At 65.6% G+C, this 13365-nt stretch overlaps 1 protein-coding gene across 1 annotated transcript; it reads right to left on the reverse strand.

Annotated features, from left to right (window-relative positions):
• Nucleotides 1–10761: 10761 nt before the first annotated feature.
• LOC119257074 (keratin-associated protein 10-8-like) lies at nucleotides 10762–11535 on the reverse strand. The gene is made up of 2 exons (XM_037524776.1): nucleotides 11096–11535; nucleotides 10762–11020 (listed from the first exon to the last, which is right to left on the reverse strand). The coding sequence occupies exons 1-2, from the start codon at nucleotides 11533–11535 to the stop codon at nucleotides 10762–10764; spliced, it is 699 nt and encodes a 232-aa protein (XP_037380673.1).
• Between the last annotated feature and the right edge of the window lie 1830 nt (nucleotides 11536–13365).

Genomic DNA, 13365 nt, shown 5'->3' on the forward strand with positions numbered 1-13365 from the left:
GAATCCAGACAAGTCTCGCGTGTGCGTTGGGGGTGATGTGTCTCTTGGGCCCCTTTGATGGACGCTCTTCTCCCTCTGCCCTTGTATGGCGTGAAGAACCCCAGTTATTTCTCGTGGGGCATTCCCTACTTGCTGAGTGCAGTTGTCGAGTCTTGAAGAAGTTGTTTAAGAGATTCCTCCGTCTCCTCTACCTCTGTGAAGTGGGAGATGCAGGCATCTGAGCCATGCGGTAAACAGCTGCGGGCTGGGGGTGTCGGGGTGGAGCCCCAGGAGGCTTGTGGGCCTGCTCCCGTCAGCCCCGGAGCCCAGGTGTGAGCAGCCCCCGAGAACCTTTGTTTGTATCACTGCCCCTGGGCTTTGCAAAATGGGGGTTCTCTCATCCCATCATCCCCTCTACAACGATTAGCGGGGATTCTTCAATAAAGAGGAACTTCCCCTTAATACCTATTTACTCACCCTAGAAACTATTTATACAGCAAGATACGTGGTTTATTCTTTCCTTTTCATCAGTTTTCAGAATAATTTTTGGTGTCCTAGTGGCCTCTGGAGATTTCCAGGTATACACATCTGCCACGTCCGCGCCGTGAAGAGGCGGAGCGGTGCGGTAGAGCCTGGTGTGGCGTGACGTGCCGGGGTGGCAGCGTATGGCGAGCACAGCGCGCCTTGGAGAGTAGATGGGCGGGCTGCTGCTCGGGGCTCGGGGTCGGTGCTGGGGCTGCAGCAGGAGCCCCCCTGCTCTCCGGGAAGAAAGAGCTGCCACAGCTTCAAGTTACAGCCCGACCTTGGCCCTGCCTTGGGTCAGCTATGTCCAGACTCCCGGCAGCCTCCAGGCGGCTCCTGGCCTTTTCAGCGCGAAATACTCAGCAGCCCGTCTGGGGCCGGCCTCGTGGCTGACGGCCGCCCTGCTGCGGCGGACCTCTGGCTGCAAGCGGACCCCGGGGCAGCAGGGGGTTCGCTAGGAGCCGTCTGGGGTCAGCACCCCGAGGGCAGCAGCAGGAGTGGACACAGGAAAAGGCGGCCCCAGGGGAAGCAGCTGGAGCGAGACTGTTGAGTAGGGGAGTAGGGGAGCTGCTCCCCGCCTCAGCTCCGCCACTCAGGCCCCCGGTGCGATGGGGGACCTGGTGCTCAGTCCCGCAGAGTCTGTCTTTGCATTTGGGGTCACGGTCCAGCTTCCTTCTGCTCTGTGCACTTCCCGTTCCCAGCACCACCCACTCTTGGTCACGGCACTTCAACGCAGACGGGTGCTGGCCGCGGGCGCTGGAGTCCGGTTCCGGCCCGCGTGTCCTTGGCGGTGGCGGGGCAGCTGGGCCAGCCCAGGGCGTCTACACCTCCTGTGCGGGGCAGCCTGAAGTCGGTGCCGGGACTCCTGCCTCCCCTTTTGCTCTCAAGGCGGCTTTTGCCATTGAAGCCCTTTGTGGCTCCAGATAAGTTTCAATATTTTTTGTTCAGTTTCTTTGAAAACTGTGGCTGATATTTTGATGGGAATTGCATGGAGTCTGTAAACCATTTGAGGCAAGATCGTTATTTGTTATATTAATTCTCACCAGGGGCTCTCCCGACGCCTCGCCCTGATGACCCCCTCTCATCACCAGCTTCTCTCTGCTGAAGCGCCCCCTCTGCCCTGACACATCAGTCATGGTTGTTTTACTTTGTTATTTGATTCTTCGAAGGCCTTTACGTGGGTTTGCAGGAGAGGCTTCTCCCTGCCTGGTAGCCACCTGCAGGGCCCCAACGTGGTCTGGGCCAGGGTCTGTCTCCTGCTCCCTCTCTGCCCTCCTCAGCCACATGGTGGACCCCTCCCGGCCCCCAAGCCAGTCTCCACCCCCTCAGCTGTGCCACCAGGGAGCTGTGCTGACCACCCTGACCCCCGCAGGCTCCTTCCAGGGGAGACCTGCAGAATGTGCGAGACACACCAGAGGGACCGACTGCTGGGCTGAGAACAGTTTATTTGCTCACGTGGGGGGGGGGGCTCCCTCCAGAGACAGACAAGGACCCTGCAACCAGGACTCCCAGAAGGGACAGGAGGGGCTTGAAGGCTTCAGGACACGAGTCAGATTCTTGCCCCGGGTCAGGGGTTTGAGGAGCCTGCCTTTCGTCACACGTGCAGACCCTAGGAGACGCTGGAGAGGAGATGTGCGGTCAGCAGCAGGCAGGGGTGCTGCAGGGGACGGGCCTGCAGACCAGGGTGGGGCCGGAGGACTGGCAGGAGGACTGGCGGGAGGGGGCCACGCACACGAGGGGCCTGCAGCTCAGGGGCACACAGCAGGCAGGGGAGCCGCTGGAGACGGGTCTGCAGACCAGGGTGGGGCCGGAGGAGTGGCCTCCGGAGGACTGAGAGGGGGCCACGCACACGAGGGGCCTGCAGCTCAGGGGCACACAGCAGGCAGGGAAGCCGCTGGAGACAGGTCTGCAGACCAGGGTGGGGCTGGAGGACTGGGAGGAGGACTGGCAGCCCCCGGAAGGCTGGGAAGGGACCACGCACACAATGGCCCTGCAGCTCACAAGCACAGAGCAGGCAGGGGAGCCGCCAGAGATGGGTCTGCAGATCAGGGTGGGGCCAGAGGACTGGTCACCCCTGGAGGGCTGGCAGAAAATGATGAGCTGAGAGCCCCCCGAGGACTGGCAGGAGGACTGGTCACCCCCGGAGAGCTGGCAGATCATCACGGGCTGGGAGGTTCCCGAGGACTGGCAGGAGGACTGGTCACCCCTGGAGGGCTGGCAGATCATCACGGGCTGGGACCCCCCAGAGGACTGGCAGGAGGACCGGTCACCCCCGGAGAGCTGACAGATCATCACGGGCTGGGAGGTCCCTGAGGACAGGCAGGAGGACTGGTCACCCCTGGAGGGCTGGCAGATCATCACGGGCTGGGACCCCCCAGAGGACTGGCAGGAGGACTGGTCACCCCCGGTGGGCTGGCAGATCATTATGGGCTGGGAGCCCCCAGAGGACTGGCAAGAGGACTGGTCACCCCCGGAGAGCTGGAAGATCATCACGGGCTGGGAGGTTCCCGAGGACTGGCAGGAGGACGGGTCACCCCCTGAGGGCTGGCAGATTATCACAGGCTGGGATGCCCTGGAGGACTGGCAGGAGGGTTGGTCACCTCCGGAGAGCTGGCAGATAATCACGAGCTGAGAGCCCCCCGAGGACTGGCAGGAGGACCGGTCACCCCTGAGGGCTGGCAGATCATCACGGGCTGGGAGCCCCCGAGGACCGGCAGGAGGACTGGTCACCCCTGGAGGGCTGGCAGATCATCACGGGCTGGGAGGTTCCCGAGGACTGGCAGGAGGACTGGTCACCCCCTGAGGGCTGGCAGATCATCACGGGCTGGGAGCCCCCCGAGGACCGGCAGGAGGACCGGTCACCCCCTGAGGGCTGGCAGATCATCACGGGCTGGGAGCCCCCCGAGGACTGGCAGGAGGACTGGTCACCCCTGGAGGGCTGGCAGATCATCACGGGCTGGGAGCCCCCCGAGGACTGGCAGGAGGACTGGTCACCCCCTGAGGGCTGGCAGATCATCACGGGCTGGGAGCCCCCCGAGGACTGGCAGGAGGACTGGTCACCCCTGGAGGGCTGGCAGATCATCACGGGCTGGGAGCCTCCCGAGGACTGGCAGGAGGAGCGGTCACCCCCTGAGGGCTGGCAGATCATCACGGGCTGGGAGCCCCCCGAGGACTGGCAGGAGGACTGGTCACCCCCTGAGGGCTGGCAGATCATCACGGGCTGGGAGCCCCCCGAGGACTGGCAGGAGGACTGGTCACCCCCTGAGGGCTGGCAGATCATCACGGGCTGGGAGCCCCCCGAGGACTGGCAGGAGGACCGGTCACCCCCTGAGGGCTGGCAGATCATCACGGGCTGGGAGCCCCCCGAGGACTGGCAGGAGGACTGGTCACCCCCTGAGGGCTGGCAGATCATCACGGGCTGGGAGCCCCCCGAGGACCGGCAGGAGGACCGGTCACCCCCTGAGGGCTGGCAGATCATCACGGGCTGGGAGCCCCCCGAGGACTGGCAGGAGGACTGGTCACCCCTGGAGGGCTGGCAGATCATCACGGGCTGGGACCCCCCAGAGGACTGGCAGGAGGACCGGTCACCCCCTGAGGGCTGGCAGATCATCACGGGCTGGGAGCCCCCCGAGGACTGGCAGGAGGACTGGTCACCCACAGAGAGCTGGCAGATCATCACGGGCTGGGAGCCCCCCGAGGACTGACAGGAGGACTGGTCACCTCCTGAGGGCTGGCAGATCATCATGGGCTGGGAGCCCGCCGAGGACCGGCAGGAGGACCGGTCACCCCCTGAGGGCTGGCAGATCATCACGGGCTGGGAGCCCCCCGAGGACTGGCAGGAGGACTGGTCACCCCTGGAGGGCTGGCAGATCATCACGGGCTGGGACCCCCCAGAGGACTGGCAGGAGGACCGGTCACCCCCTGAGGGCTGGCAGATCATCACGGGCTGGGAGCCCCCCGAGGACTGGCAGGAGGACTGGTCACCCCCTGAGGGCTGGCAGATCATCACGGGCTGGGACACCCCAGAGGACTGGCAGGAGGACTGGTCACCCCCAAAGAGCTGACAGATAATCACGGGCTGAGAGCCCCCCGAGGACTGACAGGAGGACTGGTCACCCCCAGTGGGCTGGCAGATCATCACGGGCTGGGAGCCCCCCGAGGACTGGCAGGAGGACTGGTCACCCCCTGAGGGCTGGCAGATGATCACGGGCTGGGAGCCCCCCGAGGACTGGCAGGAGGACTGGTCACCCCCTGAGGGCTGGCAGATCATCACGGGCTGGGAGCCCCCCGAGGACTGGCAGGAGGACTGGTCACCCCCGGAGGGCTGGCAGATCATCACGGGCTGGGAGGTCCCCGAGGACTGGCAGGAGGACTGGTCACCCGTGGAGGGCTGGCAGATCATCACGGGCTGGGAGGTCCCCGAGGACTGGCAGGAGGACTGGTCACCTGCGGAGGGCTGGCAGATGATCACGGGCTGGGAGCCCCCCGAGGACTGGCAGGAGGACTGGTCATGCCCAGAAGACTGGCAGATCATCACAGACTGGCAGGCCCCAGAGGACTGGCAGGCGGGGCGCAGGCACACGACGGGCCGGCAGCTCAGGGGCGCACACGCGGAGGCCGGGCAGCCCGAGGGGCAGCCGGAGGAGCAGTTGGAGCAGGTCATGTCGGTGGGCCGGGCGGTGGTGGAGGAGGGAGGTGATGTCTGCGGCTCCCTGCCGGGCGGCCTTTATACCCGGCCCGGGTCCCAGCAATGCGGAAGCTCCCTGAGGACTTCCTTCCAGGTCAGTTTCCCCAGCATCTTCTCCTGGGGTGCGCTTTCCTCTGTCTGCTCCCCATAATTAAACTTGGCTTGGAGGCCAACCGCTCCCATAAACAGGGGCTCTGGCTGGCCTTCATGGGGCTGCCGTGGCTTCTGCAGGCCTGTTAGGGCTCAGGGCCCCTCCTGGAATCTGCTACCCGTCCCTCTCGGGAGGTTCCCCCGCCGTGGTGGCCCCGCCAGGGTCGGCTTGTGCCCCCAAGTGTCCACATATGCTGAGACAGACATGCCCGGCCACAGCCTGCGGGGAGTGGGCGCTGCGGGAGGGTGGACGCAGCCTGCAGGAGTGGGTGCTGCGGGAGGGTGGAAGCACAACCAGGAGGGTGGTTGCAGAGACGGCGCGTCCGCAGCGGGAGGGTGGGGTGGGGGCTGCTGCGACAGGGCTGCTGGGCTGGGCCATGGGAGGCAGGAGGGGGCACGGAGGCGGCCCCAGGGCAGCTACTGAAGCAAGAGTCGTGGGGACCCTATGGCCGGGGGCAGGTGCAGGGGGACAGAGGCCGACCCCCCCATCCGAGCTCCTGCATCACGTCCCGGGCTGAGAGGAGGCGGCCTTGAAGAAGGCCAGAGAAATGACCCAACCTGCAAGGAGGGATAAAGAATTTTAAAAATGAAAAGGACCGCTGAGACATTTTGGAAGGGTCTGGCATGGAAGTCCCTGCCCTCCAGGATGGGGAGAGAATGACTCGAAGCAAAGGAATGTTCTGGAGAAATAATGGACAAAATCCTCAAGTTTGATCTATTCCTTAAAACCCCATGGTACAGATCTGAGAGGCTCAGAAGTCCCCGGGGCCCATGGGTTGGCACAGCGGTCAAGACCATGGCCTCCAGGGTGAGGCCAGCGCAGCAAAGGCCCAACTCCGTCCCCAGGGCGGGCGCAGGTGCAGGCGGGTCAGCTATGCTCCCGCCTGCACGTCTGGACTCTGCGGCCCAACCCCTCGCGCGCAGAGACCGTCCTGGGGTGAGACTCCAGCGCGGGGCCTGCGCTCGGGACTTGTGGCCACCGGGATGAGGTCGCTCTGCCCGGGGGGGCCATAGCCTGGCGCCCGGGTCTCCGAGGCCTCAGATCACGACAGGCCCCGGGGCGGCGAGCCAGGCGGTGTCGTGTGGACAGAGCACTGGGCGTTCGTTGTGGGAGGACCTCGGCGTCGTGATGTGGCCCCGTCCCCCACGACGGCCGTGCCCCGTCCGACGGGGCCGCGAGGCAGGAACCCCACAGCTGCTGAGTCACAGGAGCCTCCGGCCCAGAAGCAACGGCTGCCTGAGTCACTTCCCCAGACTCAGGGACGAGGAAACCCCGCGCTTCCGCGGGCAGCCCGAGCGGCTGGCGCCGGGAGGAGGAAGCCGTGAATGAAAGGCGGCCGGGGAAGGAGCCACAGGCCAGCCGTCCTCTGCGCTGACCCGCGGCCCCCATCGCCCGTGCCACACCAGCCGCCCCTCTGCTGCCAGCCGCCGGCCGAGCGCCCATCTCCTGTGTGCCCGTGAGCTGCCGGCCCTCGGGTGCCTGGCCCCTTCCTGCCCGTCCTCCAGCCCCACTTGGTCTGCAGGCCGGTCCCTGCGGGGCCCCTGCCTGCTGCTAAGCCCGGGGCCCTGTGGCCCGGCCTGGGCGTGCGGGGTCCAAAGCAGCAACTGGGACCCCACGAAGCAGCCCGGGTGGCCCATTTGGCCCTCGGGTCCTGGCTGGAACCCTGCCGTGAGGCGGCTCCATCCCAACCCACAGCCCCCGGCCCCGAGCCCGGGCATCCACATGGGTCCACACGGCCAGGCCCGTGTCCAGGCCCTGCAGCCCCGGCCCCCAAGGCCCAGTAAACCGCCACAGCCAGGCCCACCATGTGCCCTGTCCCCACTCCACGCCGGCCCCTGGACCGCACCCACCCGGGAGGCTCCGAGGGTCCGGAAACTCCCTTTTCTGCCGAGAGGCGCAGGTGCCGGTGGCCTGGGGTGACCGCCACTGGGAGGCTCAGCCATGGCCGTGGGGTCAGAACTGACCCTGCTCTGGGCGGGCGCAGATCCTCCTTTCTGACCTGGCCCCCGGGGAGAAGGTGCCCTGGGGGTGGCCTGTGGGTGTCCTGGGTGTGAGTGTCCTCCCAGGACCCCAGTGGGCTCCCCTGGGGCGGCTGGGGCTCCGCAGGTGGGGCCCCCGGGGCATGACTTCTGTGCCTCCCTGATGGCCTCACCGGCCCCCAACCTGCGGCCACGCCCCTCACAGGCCAAGTGCCCGGCCGCGGAAGGGCTCGGGTGGTCCGGGCCATCCCCGGACTAGCGGGCCAGAGGGGCTTGGCCGGCAGAGGAGCCCTTCGGGAGAAGCCAGAGGCCGCCCGGGCCTGGCCGGGGAGAGCCCAGGGGCGGGGCCTCCGGAGTGGGGGAGACTCGGGGCCAGCGTGACGGCGCCCCAGCTCGGACCCCGCTTCTCCAGGCCCGGGTCCCGCCAGCCGTGGCAGCGGGAGGAGGGGAGACGCGGGGAGGGAGGCGAGGCCTAGGGTCTCTGGGCCCCTCCCCTTGGGGGCTCTTCCTGGTCTCTGGGCTCCCCTTCGGGGTGCTTCCTGTGCGCCTCTGCCCCGCCCGCCCGGAGAGGGCCGGGACTCCCCTTCCCTGCCCGGCAGAGGCGTGTCCTGCCTGGCTCCGCACCTGCGGCCACTGGTCCCCCCGAGGCCCATCCCTGGGCACCTGCAGCAGCACCCCCAGCACGCCCCCTGGGGCCTCAGCACAGACCCCACGAGAACTTCGAGGCTGCGAGCCCTGGCGGCATGGGGGGGGCCTTGGGGGACTCGGCCCACTCCTGGCGCCCCTCCCCAGCTGAGGAGAGCAGCCCCCCACCCCAGTGAGGGGGACTGGCCCTGCTGCCTGGAGGGACTCCCTCCCGACCCCCAGCCCAGCCCGACCCCGACCCTGGTGCAGGCGCCCCTTGGCCTCCCGCCTCCCTGGCTCGGGCAAAGGAGGAGTTTCCGGGGCTGCACCGGGCTCCCTGAGTCCCCAGATGGGCGACTTGAGAGAGGCGGGTCCCGAGAGTCTGGGGATGGGGGTGTGGGCGGGGTTGGGGGTCTCCATTCTCAGCTGCCGGCCTTTGCGGCTGGTCCGCAGCCGTGGAAGCCAAGGAGAGTCTGTTCGCTCCGCAGAGGGAGGTCTGGAGAGCTTCCAGAACCTTCACTCACTGCGGACATTTATAAACAAGCCTCCAGGAGCACCGGCCGTCCTCTCAGCTGCTCTCGCCTCCCCATCCTGCTGCGGCTGAGTGTGAAGGCCGCGTGGGCTTGGACCCCATGTGGTCTCGGGCCCCCCCCATGAGCTCAGAATCCCGGGGTGTGAGCTCGGACCCTCCTCCATGAGCTCCAATTCCTGGGGTGTGAGCTCAGACCCTCCTCCATGAGCTCCAATTCCTGGGGTGTGAGCTCGGACCCTCCTCCATGAGCTCCAATTCCTGGGGTGTGAGCTGGGGACCCCACGTGAGATGGGCACCCTGAGTGAGCTCAGATCCTGCATGAGCTCGGACCCCGAGTGAGCTTGGGACCCCACGTGAGCTCGGGCCCCGTGTGAGCTTGGACCCCGCATGAGCTCGGAACCCGTGTGAGGTGGGGACCCCACGTGAGCTCGGACCCTGCATGAGCTCAGACGCCGCATGAGCTCAGACGCCGCATGAGCTCGGACCCAGCGTGAGCTCAGGACCCTGTGTTAGCTCAGACCCCGCGTGAGCTCGGGACCCCCTGCGTGAGCTTGTACCCAGCGTGAGCTCGGAACCTCGTGTGAGCTCGGACCCAGTGTGAGCTCAGGACCCCGTGTGAGCTCGGACCCCGAGTGAGCTTGGACCCCATGTGAGCTCGGACCCAGCATGAGCTCAGGATCCCACGTGAGCTCAGACCCAGTGTGAGCTCAGGACCACATGTGAGCTCGGACCCTGCGTGAGCTCGGACCCTGCATGAGCTCGGACCCTGTGTGAGCTCGGACCCAGCATGAGCTCAGGACCCAGCGTGAGCTCAGACCCGGCGTGAGCTCGGACTCCACGTGAGTTCGGACCCCACGTGAACTTGGACCCGGCGTGAGCGCCGCTGCTGTGGCACCTGCTGTCCCTGGGGCACCCACTGCCTGGGGGGGGGGCGGCTTTCTGGGCAGGAGGGTTGTCCTGCCCTAGGCGCCATCCCTCAGGCCTTGGGGTCTCTGCGCGCTGCACCCCGTCTGCATCCCTGCACTCGTGGCTCTGGGTGGGGAGCTGGCGCTTCTTCCGAGTCTTTGTCCGCTCTGCGCTGGGAGTGGCCGTCAGGCCTTGGTCCACTTTCCCTTAAGTCTGAAGGTGCGCGATGGGGCAGGGTTTGGGCCAACTCGGGAAGCCGAGGGGTCGGGAGCCAGGCAGGTGGACGCCGCGGTCACTTTCTGTCTAAAGGCCCCCCAGGGGTGCTGCTCTGTCCTCTCCCTGGAGGCAGAGATAAGCTGGGTGGGGTGGCCCCCGAGCCGTCCCCTGCTCCTGGTCCTGTCTGCCAGGCCCTGGTTCGTGGGCCCGATGGGCCCGTCTCTGGCCCGAGGGGAAGCGGGCGCCTGGTGCTGCCCTGGTGGCTCTGACGGGCCCACGGCCCCCGGTGCCAGCGGTCCTGAGACGGCAGCTCGCCCGCCCCGCCCGAGGGTGTGTTCGCGGGTCCTTGCTCTGTGCCGCCTCCACTGGCTTAGAAATCTCAAGCAGGAGCCGTGTCTGGAGGGACCCGGGGGCCCCGCGGGACCCCAGGGGCTGGTGGGGCCAGCGCAGACTTGTCCACTCAGCTGTGGTCCCACCCCCCAGCACCAGGCGCTCCTTCTCCGTGTGGGCGCCTCTGTCCAGGGGAGTCAGCTCGGTCTGGACCGGACTCCCCAGTCCCCACCAACCAGGGTCTCTGCTGTCCCCCCCCCCAGTTCACCCGATCCGGCATGGGCAGGGGCCCGAGGGCCCATGGGGGGCCCAAGCCTCTGACCCCACACTGCCTCCTGTGCCAGCCTGCGAGGGCTCTACTGGGGGGGCGCTGGGGGTCGGGGTCTGGGTGTGGCGGGGAAGGGGGAGCAGGCAGACAGCACCCACGTCCAGATCGTGCCGTCTCTCAGCCGTTCCGAACTCAAGTCTGAGAGGGCGTCTGTAATGTCTGGCTCCCACCAGCTGAAGACCCCCCCACAGGAACCTTGGGGGGCTCAGGGAGGAGGAAGAAATACACTGCCATGTTGTCTGACACACCATTTATTGATTATAGCAACTGACCGTTGTCACATCAGATGCCAGCAGCTGCCCTGCGGAGTAGGCCCCGTCACGCCGTCGGTCCCCCATCCTGAGGGATCTGTGGGCCTCTTGTCTCGGAAAGGGTTCGAATCCCCTTGAGCAGCAGCTGAGTGTCCCCTAGTGGAAAGGGGAGGTCCTGGCGCCAGCAGAGGGGCTGGGGTCCCACAGGGAGAGCTGTGCTGGGGGCAGACAGCAGCCCTCCAGGCAGGAGAGAGGCTCAGCAGCAGGTGGAGCGGGGGCACGCGGGCTGGCAGAGCAGGGACACGGAGGAGGCCCCGCGGCAGCAGCTGGGCTGGCAGGAGGGGGCGGGGGCACAGCAGGCGGGTTTGCACACGGGGCTGCAGATGAGGGACACGCAGGAGGAGGGTTTGCAGCAGGGCGGGGGGCAGGGGCTGGGCTGGCAGCAGGAGGAGGCCGAGCAGGGGGAGGACCCCGAGCAGACAGGCACACAGCACGCGGGCTTGCAGCAGACGGGCGTGCAACACATGGGCGTGCAGCAGGCAGGTGTGCACGAGACAGGCGTGCAGCACATGGGTGTGCAGCACACAGGCTTGCAGCAGACGGGCGTGCAGCACATGGGTGTGCAGCACACAGGCTTGCAGCAGGCAGGTGTGCACGAGACAGGCGTGCAGCACATGGGCGTGCAGCACACAGGCTTGCAGCAGGCAGGTGTGCACGAGACAGGTGTGCAGCACATGGGCTTGCAGCACACGGGCATGCAGCAGGCCTGCTGGCAGGGGGAGCAGCTGCAGCACGAGGGCTCGCAGGAGCTGGACCCGCAGCTCACCGGGGCGCACATCAGGGTCTGGCAGGAGGCGGGGGCGCAGCAGCTGGGGGTGCAGCAGGGGGGCTCGCAGCAGGGGGGCTCGCAGCAGGGGGGCTCGCAGCAGCTCTCGGGGTAGTCGTCCCCCTGCCAGGAGGACTCGGGCAGGCAGACCCGGCTGCCGTAGCTCAGGTCGCTGGAGCAGACGGACAGGGTGGAGGCGGCCATGGCGTGCAGCTGGAGGAGGGAGGGTGCGTTTGTGTGTGTGTGGGTGTGGGTGTGTGCAGTGCTCGGGGCTGTCGCCTTTTATACCCCTCCTGGTGTTTGTGTTGCCCCGTCGAGGCTCACGTGCACCCCTTCCTTGTTGGTGCGGAGCTATGCGGAGGCCCTCATTAGTGCTGTGTTTTCTCCCGGCCGGCCGTGCTCGTTAAGTGTGTGGCTGTCACAGGGCTGCTCCCCATCTGTTCTTTATCTGGCTCCAGGAAACCTGAGTGGGAAATAGGAGGCAAAGCTCTGCGGAGAGACTGGTGGGAGGTCGTCGGGTAGATGAATTTCTCAGGCTTTTTGCGCCACGGGCCTCTGCGGCTGTCGCCTGTGGCCTTGATGGTGCTCATGCAGAGGCGCGTGGGGGCGTGGGTGGGAATGTGGGCCTGTGAGTGTGCACACTTGGAGCGTGGGTGTGTGTAAGTGTGCACGCCTGAGCCTAGAGGTGGGGAACAAGCAGAGGATGCGCTGTGGGACACAGAAGAGGCAAGGCCGTGAGATGATGTGAGAGAATGTCAGAGAGGCCAGAGAAAAAGCGCAGAGAGTTGTGGGGGGCTGAGGGGCTCAACTGCCTGCCCGCCTTCCAGCCTCCCCCCGTCCGTATCGCCTCCCTGCCTGGGTCCCTGAGATCATTAAAGGCTGAAAAATCCACCGAGGGCTCTGGGACTCTCCTTTCTCCATCTGCCCGAAGCAACAGTGAGCCTGCCCGTGCCTGCTGGCGCGAGAGCTGACCACATGCCCGTGGTGCTTCTCCCTGTCCGTGGCGCAGGGTGAGATCTGGGGAAAGGCAGCGGCACCTGAGAAGAGCCCAGGAGGAGCGTGGAGAGGTAGGGCGTGAACAAGAAGGTAAAGGTGGACCAGAGGACGTACACCACGCGTGGCCACTGGAAGCACGGCTGCAGGCGGGCAGGGCCGGGGCCCGGGTCCTCTGCTCCCCCAGTCAGTCATGTCAGTCAAATCCCAAGGGAACCCTTTTGGCTGCAAATTGAAGATATTGAACTGCCGGGAAATATTTGCCATTTGCACAGTAGATGAGCAGCCGGCGGGAGAAGGAAGGAGCCCTGGCAACTGAAGAGCGAGCTGCGAACAAGCGGAGCACAGAGGTCAAGGCTTTCAGGTTTCCAAACGCATTTGAAAGGACTTGATCTTATTACCCAGTTTCTCTGATTAATACAGAAATGTCCCACCAGTAACATCTGACAGGTTTTACCACGCGGACACCATCCAGCACTGCTGCGGGGGACTGATGAGCGCACTGGTGAGCACTGCTGCGGGGGACTGTTGAAGTGGACTTGCACAGACCCTTACGGGTGTTTTTTTTAATTGTGACAGCACATTATATCTTTTTATCCATTTTAAATTGTGCAATATAAAGTGGCTTCTAATATAGTCACAATGTCGTACAACCACAACCACCGCCTAGTTCTGGAATGTTCTCATTTCTCCAACAGAAATCCTGTGTTGGGCCTCCCTGGTGGCGCAAGGGGTTAAGACGCAACCTATGAAGCTATCACCAGCCATTGCAGCATGAGTTCGACTCCCAGCCAGGGAGCAACCCACATGGTGCAGCAGACCTCTCCTGACTCGCCCGCTGCTCCCCTCAGCAGTGGATTTCAGTTAGTCTGCCTGTTCTGCTCCCCGCTCTGTCTTTGGTGAATCCTCTCACCCCCCACACCTCTGGTCTGTACCCCAGTTCTTGTATGCATAAATAAATAAATCTTTAAAAAAAATAAAAGAAATCCCGTGTTATTGAGTAGTCCCTCCCCGGCCCTGTCAATCACTGCTCTACTTCCT

This window comes from Talpa occidentalis, unplaced genomic scaffold, assembly GCF_014898055.3.
Source record: "Talpa occidentalis isolate TD23 unplaced genomic scaffold, MPIMG_talOcc4v2.1 talOcc4.4, whole genome shotgun sequence".
In the NCBI taxonomy this organism is placed as follows: Eukaryota; Metazoa; Chordata; class Mammalia; order Eulipotyphla; family Talpidae; genus Talpa; species Talpa occidentalis.